Source organism: Schistocerca nitens, chromosome 3, assembly GCF_023898315.1.
Source record: "Schistocerca nitens isolate TAMUIC-IGC-003100 chromosome 3, iqSchNite1.1, whole genome shotgun sequence".
Taxonomy (NCBI): domain Eukaryota; kingdom Metazoa; phylum Arthropoda; class Insecta; order Orthoptera; family Acrididae; genus Schistocerca; species Schistocerca nitens.
This window is the reverse complement of record NC_064616.1, coordinates 254,545,799-254,567,408: the sequence shown is the minus strand read 5'-3', so window position 1 is coordinate 254,567,408 and position 21,610 is coordinate 254,545,799. Positions and strand designations below refer to the sequence as shown.

Below are 21,610 nucleotides of genomic sequence, written 5' to 3'. Positions count from 1 at the left end.
AATAAGCAAAATTTGTACTACGTTACTGCGAGGACATGTCAAAGCAGGGTGTAACTGACTATGAATCATGAAAACGTGCTCTTCCTATTTGTTGAAAGTGTATTAGACACCTAAAGTGTGAACTAAAATTAATTATGCTCAACGAGCAATCCAAGAGGGATAAACGTGACCTCTGACTGCTGGTTCGTCCTCTCCATAAGAGGCCAATTCTTTAAGTTATGTATTCTGAAGGACAACTTTCGGCTGGGTTTGTAAAGGAAATCGGCCACGACCTTTTCGAAAGAATTATCCCAGCACTCGCCTGCAATGGTTTAGAAAAGTTATAGGAAACGTAAATCTATGTGGCTGGACAGGACTTTAAAGCTAGTACACGTCCACTGCCACTTCGATCTTTTCGGTGTCATTGGAGGGCAGAACTGGATAATCATGTGGTTGGGATAACGCTCTACCCAACTTCAACATCGGTATTTAAAACTGGAGCTGCTGCTTCTCCTTCAAATAACACATCGTTCACCCTGAATTATGCTCACAAGCGAGGGACAGAACGAGATGTCGCAGTGGTTAATGGACTGAATCCTTGTAACCAGGTGAACTCCAGCAAACCAACCATTTGCGTTCAGTCATACAGACATCAACAGCGGCAAGAGCACGTGGTGGCATGATCGAAGCTGAATACGGGGTTTGCAATACTTCCAGTGATATTACTCCCAGCTGAAACATCGCAGTACTGTTTTTCCAATTCATTATTTGGTTCTGTGTGCATTCTCTATCGCCCAATTTCTGAGAGACCCAGTACATTATTTCAGCCGAATGTCACAGAAGTAGCTGCCCAGTCATTATTCGCCAACCAAAATTTCCTAATAGGACACCGTTCAGCTCTAGGAACTTGGTTCATGCAGCATCCATCCTTCCTGATGTTTGAATCAGGTTACCTATCCCTGTAACATCACTCATCCTAGCAACAACAGTAATAACATGTCCTACATACGAGATGTCTAAAAATAGTGTCTCATGTTCCTACAGGAGACCATATTAATCAAAATTAAAGGGTGTTCAAAAATAATCTGTACACCGTATATTTCAGAAATGGTGAAGGGCAGAAAGATTCGGTTTATGGCATATTGCTCACACGCACCTAATTTTTGTTCAGGGCTGGTTACTGACGAAACTGGCTATCCGCAGCAGATGGCACAGAATGTGTAATGGTTGAAAAGACCATATATGACACCGGGGTCCAGCGGAACTTCCAGACACGTTACAGGAGCACACCAACATCACGTACGACCATCAGACCGCGGTACACGAGTTTCAAGGAACCCGGAACTGCTTCGAAAAGGATGAGTTCTGGGCGTTAAGCACGAGTGATAGAGATGTGAAACGAGTTTGCATTTTCACAGGTCGAAGAACTGCATCCTGACATCACGTTGCAGCAGGATGGTACCACTCTTTCTGGAGCCTCGATCGTCAGGAAGGCTTCAGGCGATGCATTTCCAGGTCGCTGTACTGATAGAGAAGGACCTATTTCTCATGGATTAAGCTTCCTATCCCTGTAACATTACTCATCCAAACAACAACAGTAATAAATGCATATCCTACATAAGAGGTGTTTAACAACGATCTCCAGACCTAACTCGATTAGATCTTTTATCTTGCTTTGTGAAGTATCCTGACTACCACACTGCAGTGCGGGACCTGCAGAAACTACGAGTCGCATCAGAGTACCAACCGCACATTTTAAAGAGGACATGTGAGACCGGACGTGGGTGGAACTGGAATACTGATTAGATATCCTGCGTGCTATGGATGGTACATACGTTTAACTCTGCTCAAGGCTACTTAAACTTCAGGTTTATATGAATATTACGTCGCAAACCACAACTTCATACCTGCCCCCATTTTAGAAATAAACGTGATCAAATCTGTAAAGATCACTTCAGAACACCCTGCAGATGAAAAGTTCGTATAACTATGTCCGGAAACCAATGCCTGTTGAGCTATGGGCTGCTGTACATGTGAGGAATAATATGTAGTATTCGCTGGTGAAGGCCACCTTACTGTTGTCGTTTACTGCGCGTGTCTGAATCATTGTATTTTACTATACACTGATGGCGGCGCTCAAAGGAGTCATACCATTGCAACAATCTGCGACATCAGTCAGTTGAGGCTAAACTGCTCATGCGCTACATTAGCTGAAGAAGATTAGTGACTCCATGCAATGTGAACAAACTGTACTGCAAAAAGTGGAGTGCAGGCATACACTCCTGGTCCCCCTCTATATTTTATAACCCCCCCCCCACCTCGCCATACACGTACATACACACTTCCCTCCAATACTGAATGGTGATCCCTTGATGTCTCAGAATATGTCCTATCAACCAATCCCATCTTTCAGTCTAGCTGTGCCACAAACTTCTTTTCTCCCCAATTCTATTCAGGACCTCCTCATAATTTACGCATTCTACCCATCTAATCCTCAGCATTCTTCTGTAGCACCACATTTCAAAAGCTCCTATTCTCTTCTTATCCAAACTGTTTATCGTCCATGTTTCACTTCCATACGCGGCTGCACTTCGGACAAATAACTTCAGAAAATAATTTCTAACCTATGTATCTATTTGCAATGCTAACAAGTTTCTCTTCTTCAGAAACGCGTTCTTCCCACAGCCAGTCTAAACTTTACATGCCCTCTACCTCGCCAACTATTAATTAAATTTGTTGCCCAAATAGAAAACTCATCTACTACTCTATATGTCTCTTTTTTTAATCTAATTCCCTCCGCATCGCTTAATTTAATTCGATTAATTCCATTACCTTTGTTTTACTTTTGTTGATGTTCATCTTATATTCTCCCTCCAAGACACTGTCCATTCCGTTCAGATGCTCTTCCAAGTCCATTGCTGTGTCTGACAGAATTACAATGTCATCGGCAAACTTCAAAGTTTTTGTTCCTTCACCCTGAACTTTACTGCCTTCTGCAAATTTTTCTTTATTTTCCCGTACTGCCTGCTCAGTGTTCAGTTTTAATAACGTCAGGGGGAGGGTACAATCCTGCGTCGCTTCCTCCCCAACCATTTCTTCCCTTTCATGCCACTCGACTGCCGTTTAATTTCCGTACAAGTTGTAAATAGCCATTCGCTCCCTGCATTTTACCCCCGCTACTTTCAGAACTTCAAAGAGTGATTCCAGTCTACAATACTGCTTCCCGGAATTTGTGACACTTTTTTAAACATCCTTTATATTAATTATTAATTAATTTGAAATTTGTAAGTGAGGTTGGGACTGTATACCACGATAGTAGATGCATACGAGAAACGCTTAGTGTGATACATTTGAGCCAGCTGACGAGTCCTTTTAGCAGTGCGTTATGGCAGGTTTCCTATATGAGAACGATTATGGTTCTTCTTTTGCCAATTGCCAATTTGAGAACAAACGGATTACTGTTGTTCTAACTCTTATTAAGGCTTCCCTCGTCCATAGGCAATCTTGGGTTCCTTCAGATATCCTTCGATGCGTGCAGAGATTTAAACATTACCTCACCCACAGAGCAATGAATGATTCTTTGGTCTTCGTTCATCTGTCACGCACACGAAGTTACGCGGTCCATCGTTCGACAATGAGCTCAGCTAATTTTAGTTCTCCGAAGAGCAGCAGGTGAATTGCGGGACAATCCGAAGGCCTTGCCAGTCCCTTGAGGTTTCGTAATCAGAATGAGTAGAAACTGGTTTCCGTTTGCAAGCAGGCGGCCACCAATGCCAAGCGCGCTCTTCTTCCAATAAGTGTGCGTGACGTCAGCCTTCCTCTGAAGCATGACGGCAGGGATGACCACAGCCTCCTTAATAGCGGAGTGCATCCATCAGCACCGTTCACCATACGACCTTGAGAAACTTCAATAACGTTTATCCTTCACGGTCGCCAGTTCTTATGACATCCGCAACGGATCCGTGTTTGTCATACTGGCGTCCGTTGTGCCAGCTAATGCTGCGATGAGACAGCGACTAGTATCCGAATTGATGCTGCTTCTCGGTCGATCCTTTTTTATTAAAATACTTGATGATGTTAGGCAGTTTTATGAACCAGAGCTTTATTAAGTCGGAGGACGGCTCAGACATCTACAGGGTGATTCAGAAGTAACTGTACTACTTCGCAAGTGTAATGTGTGCACCAAAGAAAGAGTAAAAAGTTAAACAAAGTTTTCCGTCAAATTGCTTTATTTCCGAGATATGCAGTAGAATAGGGATCACAAAAGTAATTATTCTCAGGAAGCAACGACACTTAGGTATTCGAAATTCAACACAACTATGTAGTATGCATTTTCCCCAGAACATGTTCAAAGTGCTATCCATATAGACGATGACAGTGACCTGCTCGATGTCTTACCACTCTCGGAACGTTGCAGGCTCCGTTTAACAGATTCTGCATAGTTTAACAGGCATTTAGTTAGCTGCTATAGTTGTGCTACAGTCTCAACTTCCATACCATACACGAGTTTCTTGAGACGGCCCCTAAGGTAGAAGTGCAGGAGGTTAAGATCCGGAGATCTGGTGGGCCAAGCAACAGGTTCTGTACGGCCTCCCCACTTATCGGGATAAGCAACACTGGGCTACTCTCTTGCCTGGGGCACCTGTCGTACATAAAGGTTGAGTTGGTTCGTACAGCGAATGGGACATCATGAAGCAAACCAGAGAATTCATGTTCCAAAAACTGTCGATGCACTCTGCCAGTTAGGCACTGTGGAATAACATGCGGTCCGAGGAAATGATTGTCCACAATACCACACGAAACGTTAACTGCAAAACGATTCTGATATCCTCTTACTGTAGCTACGCGATAATTCTCAAACACCCACACGTTCATGTTATGAACGTTCACGATACCCGCACGAGTAAAGAGGCTCTCATCCATAACCAGAACCCGACGACCGAACAGTGGATCAGCAGCATGACGCTAGAGTAACCACTGACAGAAACTCTGACATCAAGGGTAGTCTAAATGTGCCAGCTCCTGCAGCCATTTTAGTCTTATTTTGATGCTTACATTAAATCCACGACGTGTGTGCAATTACTTTTGGATCACCCTGTGTATGTGCTCATCTGTGAACGTTTAGTCGTCAATGGGAAATGGACAATAATGCCTCTCATCTGATAGGATATCGAATGTGTTTAGCAGGAGCTTGGAACTAAATAGTTTCTACTAGTTCTGTTTCCCGTCCAGCGGAGACAATGAAGAACGTATGTTGAACTTATGTATTCTATTTGTTTTTAAGCCATATATAGATATTACTACAGTCGGTAAATAAAATAGTCAAAAAACAACATGCACAAATTACACACAAATAATAAAAGTAGGATGTAAGATCCACTATACGTCATATAAGTGGAATTGGGAAATGAAATAGTGATCTATGTACTGCGGATCCTACTGCGAAACAGAGGTAATAAAATGCCTCAGTTTCTTTCAGTCAAATTAAAAGGAAGTCATAAATTGATGTCCATGTATAATGATTTGCCAGGAATCTATGTCCACCAGTGCAATAGCATGTTGGGCCAATTATTGTACAAAAACTGTTTAATTTCGTCGTGACATGAAGATTATAAGTCTTTGATGGAGGTACGGATGCAGATGATATTAGATGTCTACTCGTAGGATATAAAAGTCCAGTAGGAAATTGTACACTAATTCCGACATCCACCCCGAGCCAAGCGATATGGCACAGTACTGAAGTCACTGAGCATACATTCCAGAGTAGCGAGGTGCAAATATTCGTCTGGCCATTCTGATTTAAATTTCCCATGCCTTCACCAAATCGCTTTAGGTGAATAGTCAGCACAGTTCCACCAAAGCTGCGGCTAAATCTCTCTACATCCTATTTCAACTGAGTTGTTTGCTCATCGTTAATGATCTCGATGTAGACGGTATGTAAATGTGTAATAGTTCTTCCTTTTCAAACTGTACCTGAAAGGAGACATCTTCTACCCTATGTACGACAAAAAACATGCAGGGATCCTTCCACTCAAACTCGTATTAGCGCTAGCAGTGGCATAGAAGACAGATGAGCTGAGGGATCCTTGTTGTCTATGACAGGGATAAAATAGCCCCCGACAAGTGAGCTAGGAGAACAGTGGGTCATAAGAACAGAGCGGGCAGCAATAACAGGCCAGGGAAAGGCTTCGTTTCACTCAATGAACTACTTTCACGTCAGTCCTCGTTCATGTACGCTCCCGCTGTCCAGTTTTATAGCTCCAAGTGTATTTCTCGTGGCTGCTGTGAACAATGAGTAAAACACTAGTAGATAATCTAACGGCGCATACTTAAATAACAGATAATGGAAGTATTGGTGTGATGGTAAATCAGTGAAAACGAACCAACAATGACGGCTGCAGTGCAAACGAGAAAAACGACAGGAAAGTGGAAGCCACTCAGTAGTCGTTTGCCATAGTCTTGGAGTGGCACGTTGAAAATATCCTCAGCGAGATGAATCAAAGAGCGGAGAGTTCTACGTGGTTTCGTTTTGAATCTCAACACTATTTATTAAGTTATATATCTCTATTTAAGTTATATTCTATTTAAGTTATATCGTTTCGCGAACTATCAAAAGCCAACTCTCAGACAGTTTCTGTATCAATACCACAACAAATTCCTGAGCTCAATCTATCTGCCAGCCACCTATAGTGGGAGTATTGGAGGAACTGCGATAGGTTAGTGTGGGGAGGATGGATGATGGAATAGAACCATTCGAATATTCAGCTGGAGTTATTTGGAAAAGCCTAGAAAAAATTAAAGGTTGGGCATCGGAACCAGAATTTGTACCAAGAATCACCTCAACTGTCCCTTTGTCTCGAATTCATCATATTATTGTCAAGAATGTCTGCGCAAGTTCATTAGAAAGAAAGATAGTGTCGGGTTTGTCCAAAGAGAGCGTGATAGGACAGCTAATGTTCCCCTTATTTGTATACGATTTATCAGAGAAAATAAGGGACATTTTCAGAATATTCTCTGCTTGTATTATTCCTCCACGATTGTTAAATAAATATCGTCAGAGTAGTCTAGACAAATTTACAATTTGGAGTACTGAATAATAAATGTGCATAAATACGGATGAAATATCTTCTAATATTCAATTTCCTTACTGACAAGGGTTTTTACTGGCAAATCAAAGAATAACAGAGATATGAAGTGAAATGAGCAAGAAGAACTTTTGCAGTAGGGGTGGACGGACTTCGATCAATTGGTAGAGTTCTGAAAATTACTGCGAATCACGCACACATGCATTTGATGGGATCTGTTCTTCAGCGCTGTTCAGATATTTGTAATCCTCATCAGGCCGACTTGAAGGAGAACGTAGAAAGCATTTAGAGGTATGCTGATAAGACGAGTTTAGTCACTACGAGAGTTTTCAGGAGATGCGGCCGTACGTGGAATACGCTAAAGAACAGTGACATTTTTTTGACTCAGGCTGTAATGTTTACTTAGCCCTCTTTTCAGTGACTGAAAAGAGGATTTAATAAATATTACATACTGACTGACTAGATGTCGCCTTCATTCAATAAATTTATGGTTATAGTGATGTTCGTCTCGCACATCGCTATTGCATAAATTTATGGAACGATTACTCAGAAAAACTGCAAAAGAGTTCTGCTTTGTCTACCACATATATCGCGTAACTAGCGTGAATACAAGATAATAGATGTTTGGTGTGCGTATTAGAGCATGAGGTCATTTTTACCTCACTCTATTCGCAAATGGGAGAGGAAAGTAATGAGTAACAGGGGACAGGGACATACAAAAAAACCAAGAGTCCGGAAGGAAATGGAAAAATACCTGATGAATGAAGGCAGAGTGATGAGAGTACGCTAGAGGGCTTGTAAAACATGGGGAAATGTATGAACAAAAACGACAGAAAAACGATCTTGTTGAAATAAATTTATTCTTCATGAGAACGGTCGTGCTAATGGCAGAAAAAGTGTGTGCAGTACACTAAAAACCGAGAGGCAAAAGAAAGCTGATATGTATCATAAACTTGAACAAATAGTCTGCCACTCATTGACACCGATGCGAACTTAACTTTGAACATCTCAGTGATAACTTCATTGAATTGTGCCTTTTCGCTTCTATGTAGAGCAGGATTTCCTACGTTTGTGAAGCTAACGGCTACAAATGGTATTCAAGGTATATATTTGGAAATATTATTTTTGATAGTGCTGAGTTATAATGCTGGAAGGTCTACGTTCATCACCGACTTACAGTCGAGTCTAAGGCATTTCTTCAGACTTCTATCCCACTCGATATGCAACAATAATCGAACCTTCCCAGTTCTGTATTATCGTCTGAATGTATGCATCTGAATGTATCGTCTGAATGCATGTATGACAGAACTAAAATAGTTAAACTAGACTTGAACTTCTATCTCGATGGTTTCCAATTTCAGAAGAGTGCTTTGCGCTCATGTGAGCGCGGGTCTGGCAGAGAAAGACAGAAGCGTTAGCGAATCGTGCTAAATCCCAGCTATGATGTATTAACATCAGTATCTCGCGTGATTGTCTAAGATTATTCATGTTAGTGCACTTTATTTTAAATTTTGCATTTGCCGTTTAGCTACAAAATCATCGACACACTTTGTCTTTCGCTTGATTCAAAGAGACGGGCAAATGTTTAAGATGCTTGATTCGCATTGAGAAGGAGCGCAGTTTAGCTGTCCAGTGGACGACCTTACTTCCTGTAGTTTTCCTAACTTACAGGGACTGTTGGGATGACCCCAAAACAACTCTCATTCCCCTATTCTAGCATAAGTGAGCTACTGCTCTTACTCAAATGATTTCAAAGCCAGTGAGACGTTAAATTCTAACCTTCGATCTCCTTGTTTCACGGTGACTTGCAGATTCCTGCTCCCTACGGAACCCCTCCTCTTCACCCATCCCACTCCCCCACTTCCCACACACGCTAAATCCACCCAAAAAAAATTACTTAATAAATGTGATGCTTCTGAGGATGAACGTATTTCTAACACGCATTTCAGGGAGAAAAATAGAACTATGTTTGCAAGTACAAAAAAATAGGAAGATCAGAGCTAGAAATATTGTCTATGTTGCTGTCTTTAGAGACGGTGTAGTAGTTCAGCTAGAGAAATATTTGGGAAAGAATTGGCCATAAACTCTTTAAGGTACCCTCCAGCTTTGGCTTGAAGATATTTGGGGAATTCACAGACACCCTACATGAGAATCGACGGGTGAGGATTTGTACCCTGCGAATGCGTCTCCAGTGTCGTAATTACTGCGCCACGCCCTCGGTTCAAATACTATATGGGTTTCTTTCTATCGCGCATGCGTCCCTTCGTAGTCTCTAACCTTGTTTTGCTCGCTGTTGGAAGGCGTGGCTGCACTAGTAAAACTAAAGGTATGCTGCATTTCACTCGTGTAGAAAATAAGGTGTGGTATGGTTAGCTTACACGGGTTTTCCCGTTTTACGTCGACATGTTGGTAAAGGTGATGAAGCAAATCTCCATCTCTTCTAAGAAGAAACGAAATATCCTAAGAGGCAACATCCATGCTACGGATGACGCAGTCGTCTTCGACTTTTTATCTCGTGTGTAGAAGGTCATTTCACTATTTTCTGTATTTAATTTAATCATACTATTGATCAGAATATCCGTCGCATTACGACGCCAAACTCGGTCCATGTACCGACCCTCAATTAAGGTCAGCATTGCGTTACATAGACGGGATACCTCCATCTCGAACTTTTAGATACTGACTTGTTGCATGGAAATGTAAGATTATGGTTCAAATGGCTCTGAGCACTATGGGACTTAACATCTCAGGTCATCAGTCTCCTAGAACTTAGAACTACTTAAACCTAACTAACCTAAGGACACCACACACATCCATGTCCGAGGCAGGATTCGAACCTGCGACCGTAGCGGTCGCGCGGTGCCAGACTAGCGCCTAGAACCGCTCGGACACCCCGGCCGGCGAAATGTAAGATTAAGATTAGCTTTTAACCTCAGGTCAACAATGAATAGGAGAACAATCAACATGACATTAAAGCATATACTTGGTGCACCATATAAGTGCTTGAGAAGCTCCTTGCATCGAAAAATTACTTTCATGACCTAAAGAGTCATCAAAAAATGATTCATACAGCACATATATGATAGCAGATACGAGGGCCTCAAAATATTCCATGGTATCGAGGTAAAGTTTTAGGTTGTGTATAAGAGCCAGATAATGATATAAAAAATTGTCTTATATACTCGGTGACGCTTATATGGCGCTCTTAGACTACTGTCAGTCTACGTCTTGAGAAATCTCCCGGTGCTACCCATCGGACTGGCGCAGTGCCAGAGTGCTAGCTAGCTAGCCTTGTATACTGGAACTGCTAGTCTGTGTACCTGCTTCTTAGCAGAACCTCTGTCGTCCGGTCCAAATGACTGCTGGTTTGTTGTTTCTTTGAAAAGACCAGCCCTTATCAAACCACAGAAATAATTTCCATGTTCAATAGTGATAATTCCCACGGTAAACTAGGACACGAAGTACCTTCACTGAGTAAATGGATTCGAAATTTAACTAATTTAATGTCTCGCAAAACGGCGACTCTGCAAATGCTGAACACATGTTGGTAACTCATTGGTAATGCAACTCCTAAAGATGAAGCGATCGGTCGTGATGTGAGAGGATCGGCTTTGTATGGATAAATAAGAGCTGTTTTCAGTGAAACACGTCCGAATTTGGTAAATTACTGGTTTAAATACCCTGTAATTGCAACAAGGAGATTTTCATTGAGGACAAAAGCATTGCTAGCTCGAGATATTAAGTAATTCCTGAATGCTGGAGGATAAGACTATCATGCTTCATTAATTAAAGCTTGTTTTATACTGCCATAGCTGAGCAGAAATGTGCTATGATTACAGTAATGTTTTGATGCAACAATGTATGACATGCAATAAATATTCACCTTTGTGAAATGTGTGATAGTTTACCTTATTTGTTTTTAAATTGTGGGAAAAAAGAGATGAATTGGTGGGAGAAAATGAAAGTTTGTTCGATTATAGACGCTGCAATGAAACCCCACAATCAAATTTCTCTATATGTGAAAGGGTGCGAAAACATTAATCAGACTTCCAATTTCCCGACGCAGTTGTGAATACAGTACAGCTTATCTGCAGTTTTAATACATAAAACTCTTGCGAAATATGTCACTGCGTCGTTCTTAATTGCGTAGGACCACCATCAAAAAGGATCAACGAAGAATATTCAGAGAATTCAGAAATCGCCCTATCAGATACCGAATGTTTCGTCAAGAGGTGAACATCGGGTGAAAAGTCAGACATGTGAATGTAAGCTTTCACGGCGTGTACTGCTGATGAAATCCTCTCGGGTTTCCATCCGGGCGGCTGCGTTCAAATTCCGCGACATTTCGGTGAGTATCATTCTCATCATCCTCTGGCGACGCTCGAGAACGTTTGGCCAAGAGTTACAGACGTTCAAAATGGTTCAAATGGCTCTGAGCACTATAGGACTTGACTGCTAAGATCATCAGTCCCCTAGAACTTAGAACTAATTAAACCTAACTAACCTAAGGACATCACACACATCCATGCGCGAGGCAGGATTCGAACCTGCGACCGTAGCGGTCGCGCGGTTCCAGACTGTAGCGCCTAGAACCGCTCGGCCACCCCAGCCGGCGTTACAGACGTTCTTTGGGAAACTTTGTGAGAGAGCTGACGCGCTCCTTGCGAAATAATGATGTAAATTATTGGGAAGCTATCCGAGGTATACCTGAAAGTTATTGCATTGCATTTCTAGTACTAACCTAAGCAAGTAATCGCATCATACCCAGTATACATTTCCAGTTACAGGTATTCCACAGCTGGTATGCGAATTTTTAGAACAACTCTGTAACATACTCTAGAATGTCACGCATCGTGGAGGTCTTCTTCCAACATTTCCAGCCTCTGTAGATTTCTGCACGGTGTGTAGATTGGAGAGAGGAACTAGAGTTTTCTGACGCAAGGTATCGACCAAAATTAGCAGGCTGCTATACACAAGAACTACCAGTGCACAGTTCCTGTTAGATTTAAGAATAAACGTCCAGCTTCTGACGAAACTGATACTATGTTTCAGAACCTGAACATGTAATTTGTTAATACTGACTCAAAAGTAGATGCATACAGCGAATGTGCTGAATTTTATTTTTCTCTTTAGGGCGAGAGAGATTCGGCATTACGCACTTGAGCGAGATGACTGGCGAAAGGTCAGGAGCCGCACTAACAACTTTCGCTTTTACTAAATGGAGAACCGGTAAGGGTCCCTACGGTCAGGAAGAGGATGCCTACCTGCAAGGAGCAGCGCTACTACGAAGAGCGAGCTGGCGGGGAACGTCATGCCGGCGTTGCACTAAGCACTACTGCGGTGGCTGGCGTGCTGCCGCTGCCTTTTTCTGAAACATGCTACGCGCCCGCTCGCTCGTCATTGGCCGGGACAGCGCGCCGGCGCTGGCTATTGGTTAGCGCTCGAGAGGTTACTAAGTGGGCCACCGGGGAAGCGCCAGTGAAAAGTCCGTCCCTGGAGGGTTTCAGAAAACCGTGCTCCGGCCTACGTCCGCGATGCGTAAAATTCATCGGCGAAAAAGAAAGGGGGAAAAAAACAACGCCGGCTCTTACACAAGGTGACTCCCGTTGGCGCAACTGGCTGTTTGAATAAAGCAAACTCTTTTCCGCTTCAGGAAAGCTTCCTGGCTGGGTGTGATGGTCTATCGAGGAGGGAACAGCAGTGGCCTCTTCGTAACCCGGACGAAATCTGCTGCCTGACGAAACACGTTGCATAACTTCTCTTACTTCCGAACTAACTAGATAGCTGCTTAACTAATACTGAATTGTAGCGATCTCGGAAACGTGCTGACAGCGCCGTGGATCGAAAGTCAGCGCCATGCATGCTGGTTCAGAATAGTACCACTTATGACTACTTCGTTCGGGAGGTAACATTATTGGGTTGATGCATGAGTTCGAAGCATTTTACCGAAGTTTAATAAACACAACAAATACGCACAACAGAGACTATACCCATCGCTAATATATTCTCCTTCAAAAAAATGGTTCAAATGGCTCTGAGCACTATGGGACTTAACTGCTAAGGTCATCAGTCCCCTAGAACTTATAACTACTTAAACCTAACTAACCTAAGGACAGCACACACATCCATGCCCGAGGCAGGATTCGAACCTGCGACCGTAGCGGTTACGCGCCTCCAGACTGAAGCGCCTAGAACCGCACGGCCACAGCGGCCGGCTCATTCTCCTTCACTATTTACAAGTCTACCAACGCTGGGGTAACTTTTCGATTCTGTGACTGTAATCACGTGGTTTTGACACGAAGAACTCGTCTAGCCATGTTCGGAGCGTATTCCCATCCGGAAAGGAAGTTCCTCGAAGGTTGTTCGAAAGACAGCGGAAAAGGTGAAATCTGAGGGCGCAAGATCAGGTGAACAAGCTGGGTGCGGAATGAATTCCCAATCCAACTCCTTTATAGCGTTTTTTGTCAGTCTAGCAGAATGCGGGCGTTATCGTGGAGAAGTATTACTTCACGCAATCCCTGGTCGTTGTTTCGGATTGCGTCTGCAAGACGGGGATGGTTACACCTCGGGGACGCAATTTTTAGTACACTACACCGTCTCTGTTCCACCAGATGCATAACATTACCTTCTGTAGATGTGCACAGAGCTTCGTTTGAGCTCAACCACACCTTTTTTTTTTTTTTTTTTCTTCTTATGTTAGCATACGAGTAAAGACACCGTTTCTCGCCATCAGTAACGATACAGCATAGGAATGGTCGGTGTTGTTCACGAGCCAGTAGATGATTAGCAAGCAGAGATGCATATATGGCCGCCGGCCGGAGTGGCCGTGCGGTTCTAGGCGCCACAGTCTGGAACCGAGCGACCACTACGGTCGCAGGTTCGAATCCTGCATCGGGCATGGATGTGTGTGATGTCCTTAGGTTAGTTAGTTTTAATTAGTTCTAAGTTCTAGGCGACTGATGACCTCAGAAGTTAAGTCGCATAGTGCTCAGAGCCACCACCATACATGGCCATCCAGCGGATTTTGTGATTTTGGTTTAGAGCATGTGGTAACCATACACCCGATTTTTTCGCCTTCCCCGCTGCATGAAAATGTCTCTCGATGGTGGAATTATCACAGTTCCATCACACTTGTCAGTTCTCGAGTACACTGACATGGCTCTTTGTGGATTAATGCGATTAATCCACAAAGATGACTCAGCCTCGTGATGCCAATTGATGAGCTACTCGGCTGGCCGTTGTGGCCGAGCGGTTCTAGGCGCTTCAGTCCGGAAACGCGCTGCTGCTGCTACGGTCGCAGGTTCGAATCCTGCCTCGGGCATGGACGTGTGTGACGTTCTTTGGTTTGTTAGATTTAAGTAGTTCTTAGGGGAGTGATGACCGCAGATGTTAAGTCCCATAGTGCTTAGAGCCATTTGAACCATGTTTTAAGGAGCTACTCGACCGGATAGTAGCGGTTCCGGTCAAAGAAAACCATCATAACGACCGGGCGAGCGGTGTACTGACCACACGCCCCTCCTATCCACATACTCAGCTCCTGACACAGCGGTCAGATGGTCCAGTTCGGCCACTTGTGACCTGAAGACGGAGTGCTTTTATGATCTTCATCACACCCCGAAGGTCTTCCTGAACTTGGAGAGTCACTAATGTTGAAACGATCCTACGTAAAACGAGAAACCCATCTTACTGTGCCCTGTCCAGTGCTATTATCCCCATACGACGCGCAAATGTTTCTGGTTGCCTCTACTGCTTGTCACGCCTCTGCTGAACTCAGAAGAATACGTTGAAAATTTTCCGATTTCTCCACTTGGCACGCCATTTTCTAGCGTCTACAGCTACGCTCACTATCTCCCAATGATAAAATAACAATATATAATCTCAAACAGCAACAAAGAACTAAAAATGAAAAATGGCAATCGGTAAATGAGCCCATAGCAACCAAAATATCAATACGCAAAACGAAAACGCTACGAACTGATGCATCAATATAATACGTTTGATGACACCTCTACTTTGCTTATTAGGGCAATACCCGCGAAGACTCGCAGTATTCTGTTTCTCCGCAGTGCCAGTACACAGAGTCGAGCGAGAACGTACTTACGAAATAAGAGTGTAATGCAGCAAGTAAATGAGCAGTAAAAGGCCACCGAATACATACTTGTAGAATTACGTACGGGGAACATTTTTTCTCTGACGATACCTCTACTATTCCGCTTATACAGTGTTGTAGTATGAATATACCAACATCAGTCTCATAAATACTGAAGAGTTATCGTCAGAGCGAACAGTTGCTGAAGCGATAGGACAGCTACAGCCTAACTTCTCATCAGGGAATAGAATATTAGAGACGAAGCAGTAGCTCGCCCGAGGAAAGATACGGAAGAAAATCAGCCGTAGCCGTATTCAAGAAACTATCCCAATATTTGTCTAAAGCCATTCAGGGGAACCACGGGAAACGTAAAACTGGATAGTTGTATAAGAATTCGAAGTGTCTACTTTACGCTCGACATTTTCCGTTCATCTCATACGTTCACTCTAACACTACTACAGGTCACTTCACTTATTAGACTTTCAGTAGTTATAACTACAAAGTTATTCTGACTAAGCTTTATAATACAAATGTTGTCGACCATAGGGTAAGCTGAACCGTTAGTGTTACTTCTGCTTACATTAAGGACTGTTACATGCAGCCACAGTAGAGCCTTCACATTCACCTAGGCAGGGTCTTATTGTATCATGTTAAACCTCGACCTTGAGCTTCGCTGTGTTCAGTGCCATATGTTATCGCTACCACGTCATATGAGGTGATATTGTGAAATGGTAACACCACTTTTGGAACTTTTATTGATATTAATGCAATCTGGTACCTGGTTTTGTAAGCTTTGCAATTTTTTGCGAGTACTGCATAGATACTACTTTTTTAAATATATTCTCATCTGTTAGATAATTGTACATGATATTACGTTGGAAGGTGCTGCAATAGATTAAAATAGAGCTCACCAGCGTGTTTTACAGATAATAACGACGTGTCACCTCTGGTGTTTTTATGATTATACCTTTCAGCCATAGTGATTAGAGCCATTTGAACCATTTTTGAACCTTTCAGCCCTTCTCCCTCCTTTTACATTTAAACATGGAGTTTGGTCGGAAACTTCTGTATAATGAGTCAATATGTAACACGTATCGTAACCTAGACCATGACTCAGATAACAGACTTATACACTGGACCATAACCTAGACCTCGAGCTACTCAGCACATATCAGCAGATCGTTGAAAACACGTCACTATACGAGCCTCTGCACTCGTGTATAGTAAAGGCACAAAACATCGTTTTCATATTTTTAATTTTTATATACCAGACTTTATTGACGCAACGATAATAGTTTATCACTTTATGTATCTGGTAACAACGACCACAGCAGTGATATAAGATAAAGTAAAAATACACTCCTGGAAATGGAAAAAAGAACACATTGACACCGGTGTGTCAGACCCACCATACTTGCTCCGGACACTGCGAGAGGGCTGTACAAGCAATGATCACACGCACGGCACAGCGGACACACCAGGAAACGCGTTGTTGGCCGTCGAATGGCGCTAGCTGCGCAGCATTTGTGCACCGCCGCCGTCAGTGTCAGCCAGTTTGCCGTGGCATACGGAGCTCCATCGCAGTCTTTAACACTGGTAGCATGCCGCGACAGCGTGGACGTGAACCGTATGTGCAGTTGACGGACTTTGAGCGAGGGCGTATAGTGGGCATGCGGGAGGCCGGGTGGACGTACCGCCGAATTGCTCAACACGTGGGGCGTGAGGTCTCCACAGTATATCGATGTTGTCGCCAGTGGTCGGCGGAAGGTGCACGTGCCCGTCGACCTGGGACCGGACCGCAGCGACGCACGGATGCACGCCAAGACCGTAGGATCCTACGCAGTGCCGTAGGGGACCGCACCGCCACTTCCCAGCAAATTAGGGACACTGTTGCTCCTGGGGTATCGGCGAGGACCATTCGCAACCGTCTCCATGAAGCTGGGCTACGGTCCCGCACACCGTTAGGCCGTCTTCCGCTCACGCCCCAACATCGTGCAGCCCGCCTCCAGTGGTGTCGCGACAGGCGTGAATGGAGGGACGAATGGAGACGTGTCGTCTTCAGCGATGAGAGTCGCTTCTGCCTTGGTGCCAATGATGGTCGTATGCGTGTTTGGCGCCGTGCAGGTGAGCGCCACAATCAGGACTGCATACGACCGAGGCACACAGGGCCAACACCCGGCATCATGGTGTGGGGAGCGATCTCCTACACTGGCCGTACACCACTGGTGATCGTCGAGGGGACACTGAATAGTGCACGGTACATCCAAACCGTCATCGAACCCATCGTTCTACCATTCCTAGACCGGCAAGGGAACTTGCTGTTCCAACAGGACAATGCACGTCCGCATGTATCCCGTGCCACCCAACGTGCTCTAGAAGGTGTAAGTCAACTACCCTGGCCAGTAAGATCTCCGGATCTGTCCCCCATTGAGCATGTTTGGGACTGGATGAAGCGTCGTCTCACGCGGTCTGCACGTCCAGCACGAACGCTGGTCCAACTGAGGCGCCAGGTGGAAATGGCATGGCAAGCCGTTCCACAGGACTACATCCAGCATCTCTACGATCGTCTCCATGGGAGAATAGCAGCCTGCATTGCTGCGAAAGGTGGATATACACTGTACTAGTGCCGACATTGTGCATGCTCTGTTGCCTGTGTCTATGTGCCTGTGGTTCTGTCAGTGTGATCATGTGATGTATCTGACCCCAGGAATGTGTCAATAAAGTTTCCCCTTCCTGGGACAATGAATTCACGGTGTTCTTATTTCAATTTCCAGGAGTGTATTTCTGTAATAATTATTTTTCTATACATTTGGAAAATCAGGTATATAAACCCTTTACTTTTGTGGATTGTTATATGTATAAAATATACCAAATTCTTTACATTCTATTTCGAAGCTATAATCGTATGTTGCAAAAGTCTGCTGCCATCTGGTGGCGCCTCAAAACACAATGTATTCTGATGATTGCCTCATAAGTTTCCTATCAGATGTCAACAAAGGCACAACATGAACGGACTTTATACATTTCTTATGTATTTTATGTGTGACTACTGTACACTTTTCGCAAAATTATTCCTTTATTGTATGACAATAGATTATACTATGGAATGTCGTCTCTATAAAGTATGTTTACTTTGAATTTGCATTCATTTTATGTTGGTTTGATGTTATAATTTTCCACAAGTGTTCCTTTATGTACGTTATGGCTGTGTTGACTTAGTGTGACCAGTCGACGAAATGGATTGGCACTGTAAAAATTTTTTTCTATGCAAATGATCTGAAGATGGCGATTTAATTTCGCTAAAGCTAGTAATCATTATGTATTTTCATGCGATCTGGGCGAATAATCTTCTATAATAAAGAGAACAAACGTGTTTTCAAGCCTATTGTATAACACCACAGATATTATGTTACCTACCTCACTATAACATACGCCATGTTTCATTTTAAAGTCGCAGGAAAATTACAGAAGTTCCAAGCTAAAAAAATCCTACGTAATTCGAGCACTGCCTTTTTTTAGGACAATATTCAAGTTGTTGATGTTTTCATCTCCTTAGAAATACTCTCGTCCTGGACTGTCTTGCCCTTAAATGCAGAGTTCATGACTTACATTTTTTTATTTTTTTGTTATTTCTTGGTAAGACGGAAATCATCGGCTCCTGGAGTGCTTCGCTGAAATGCGGGCTCTCAAACATTACAGTCAGACAACATAAACTTAAAAATACATAAAAATAAACTTTCAAGCTCGCTCCTCTTACCAAAAATCGTAACAGCTTGTAGTACCTCTGATGGCTAGAGTCGTTACAATGGAGAATTAAAGCTCAGGGTTCATCGGTATACAAATAATCAAGTACCAAAATAATTCCGTAGTCTCTGTAGCTGGACCTCTGCGTATATTTCTATAAGTTTTTCAATGTGATTATGGTTACAGGACGACAATTATCAAATTATGTATGCAAAGTGGTTGCAATATGTATGGGTCCATAAATTTCGCAAACTATTCGGGTTTTCGTAATTTTTGATCTGTAGGGTCAAAATCATGCCCACAGCACACCAAGGGCTGGAAGAAGTGATGCGGTGGATAAGGAACTGCATTCGCGTTTGGAGAGATCCTCGTCCAGCCATCCAGAGGTAGGGTGTCTGTGAATTATCTAAAACTATTCAAGCGAATGCTGGGATGACTCCTTTAAAAGACCCCCCGTCAATTTTCTGCTCCGTCCTTGTCCAATCAGAGTATGAAGTAAATCTTTAATGACTTACCTTTGATGGGGCCATAAACCTCAACTTTCCTTCTTCTTACAATGATGTATAGTAAACTACTGACTGCTTTTATTTATCGACGAAATCAACGTTCATACTCGGCAATCAGTTGTGCGATGCTTGATACGAAGAATAGTATACCATTATTTCTCGTTTGTTCGCGTATCAGAGTAGTAAAAAATTTCTATTTTTTGAAACCAACTGTGTGCATCTCTAATGTCTCATTTGGTTCTTATGTTAACAATTTTTCATTGCGTCCATAGCGACATGGTTTTAAGCTCTAAGCTTCGTTCCTTTTTTATTACATTTATAATTACAATACATTAAACGATTATTGAAGTTTACAGATTACTGTATTCAGTGTCTAACAAAGCACTGATTATTTGTCATACATCATAAATTATTTGTTGTAGCCATAGAATTATTTGTTCAATGTTAGTTATTTAGAATTTTCTCTTTTGTGCAGATTACAGACTGCAATTCTTTTATACCAAAAAATTAACAGGGCGAGGTGACAATTTCTTGGCCAGGCTACACAGACGGCATTGAAATCAATGAACTTGTATTTTTCTTGTATTAGTACATGCTGCGTAATAACGTAGGTTAGGTCAGGTGTTAACTCGATATGCTCAATATTTTTGTTAAGATGACGTTTTGAAGTAGTCATGTTTTTACATTGTTCAAATGCGTAAAATATAGGACCACGCTATCATAAATTTCTTTTGTTTTGGTCAGTTTACTTCCAGCAAATCCTCACAAAGTTGTGAAGGTCTATAAGTATGTCCTTTCATTTTCAGTAGTTAAGAAACACACTGCTGAATTCAAATATGTCGAACTTCTCTTGAAAATGACACATGTAGAAGACATCCTAAAACTGCAACTACGAATGAAAACATGGAGAAAATGACTAATATTATACAGGGCGATCTACTGTTATAGTAATGCGAAATAGCTAACATCATCAGCATATCATATGAGAGAGTGCGGCACATTTAATATGAAGGATTAACTATAAGAAAACTCTGAGAAATACGGCTGCCGCATTAGTTTAATGTAACCAAAAGCGAATATGGGATAATGAATATATGAAAAGGGATTGACCTGCCAGGGTAGCCGAGAGCGCTAACGCGCTGCTTCCTGGACTCGGGTAGGCGCGCCGGCCCCGGATCGAATCCGCCCGGTGGATTAACGACGAAGGCTGGTGTGCCGGCCAGCCTGGATGTGGTTTTTAGGTTCAAATGGCTCTGAGCACTATGGGACTCAACATCTGAGGTCATCAGTTCCCTAGAACTAAGAACTAATTAAACCTAAGTAACCTAAGGACATCATACACATCCATACCCGTGGCAGGATTCGAACCTGCGACCGTAGCGGTCACGCGGTTCCAAACTGAAGCGCCTAGAACCGCACGGCCACACCGGCCGGCTGGTTTTTAGGCGGTTTTCCACATCCCGCTGGGTGAATGCGGGGCTGGTCTCCATGTTCCGCCTCAGTTACACGGCTCGCAGACATCTGAACATTTTCGCACTATTCCATCAGGGGGGGGGGGGGTACGGTGTGGCGGCAGGAAGGGCGTCCGGCCACCCCTTAAATATTAACATGCCAAATCCGATTAACGATGGCTGACCCTACGTACCTGAGGGACATGGCTCAAGCGATAGATAGAATATATGAAAATAGACTCTTCATATTGATTATCCTGAAAAATGAAATTATAACTATTGAATACTGCCCATGTCTTGCAAACCAAACAGATTAAAAACCCTAATTGCAATCTTTCACAGGGCAGCGCACCTGCACTCCAAGTTCGTTTGCCAGTGGGACAAACGAGGGATCTGAACTTAAAATTTTTGAGATGGAAATATTCCGCTTAATTTTGCATGCTTTAGAGAATCATCCTTCAACGATGGAATGTACTCACTTGAAAAAGTATAACAAGGTATATTCAACTAAAAGGAGAATAAATAAAAAATAATTTTACATGAGAACCACATAGTCGAGAATGTATGACCTCGCCTTGGTATTGTTAACGGTTGATGACGCATCAAACTGAACAGAACATCGAAATGTGCGTGTTTAATTTACGATAATGGGTATTTATACTAAAACAAAGCCGAAAAGTTGTACCAACCTTACAAGATATCGTAGCAGGGATTAGAGACGGATAAAAGCTTAGTTGAATACGAATGAACGGGGAA

General features: G+C 42.9%; 1 protein-coding gene across 1 annotated transcript in view; it reads right to left on the bottom strand.

Annotated features, from left to right (window-relative positions):
* The window catches only part of LOC126248220 (protein obstructor-E-like), an 83,446-nt gene extending 70,992 nt beyond the window's left edge, over positions 1–12,454 (bottom strand). Inside the window, exon 1 of the mRNA XM_049949043.1 lies at positions 12,329–12,454. Within this exon, the coding sequence (XP_049805000.1) occupies positions 12,329–12,377 (49 nt within the window). The 5' untranslated portion in view covers positions 12,378–12,454. The remainder of the gene's footprint in view (positions 1–12,328) is intronic.
* Between the last annotated feature and the right edge of the window lie 9,156 nt (positions 12,455–21,610).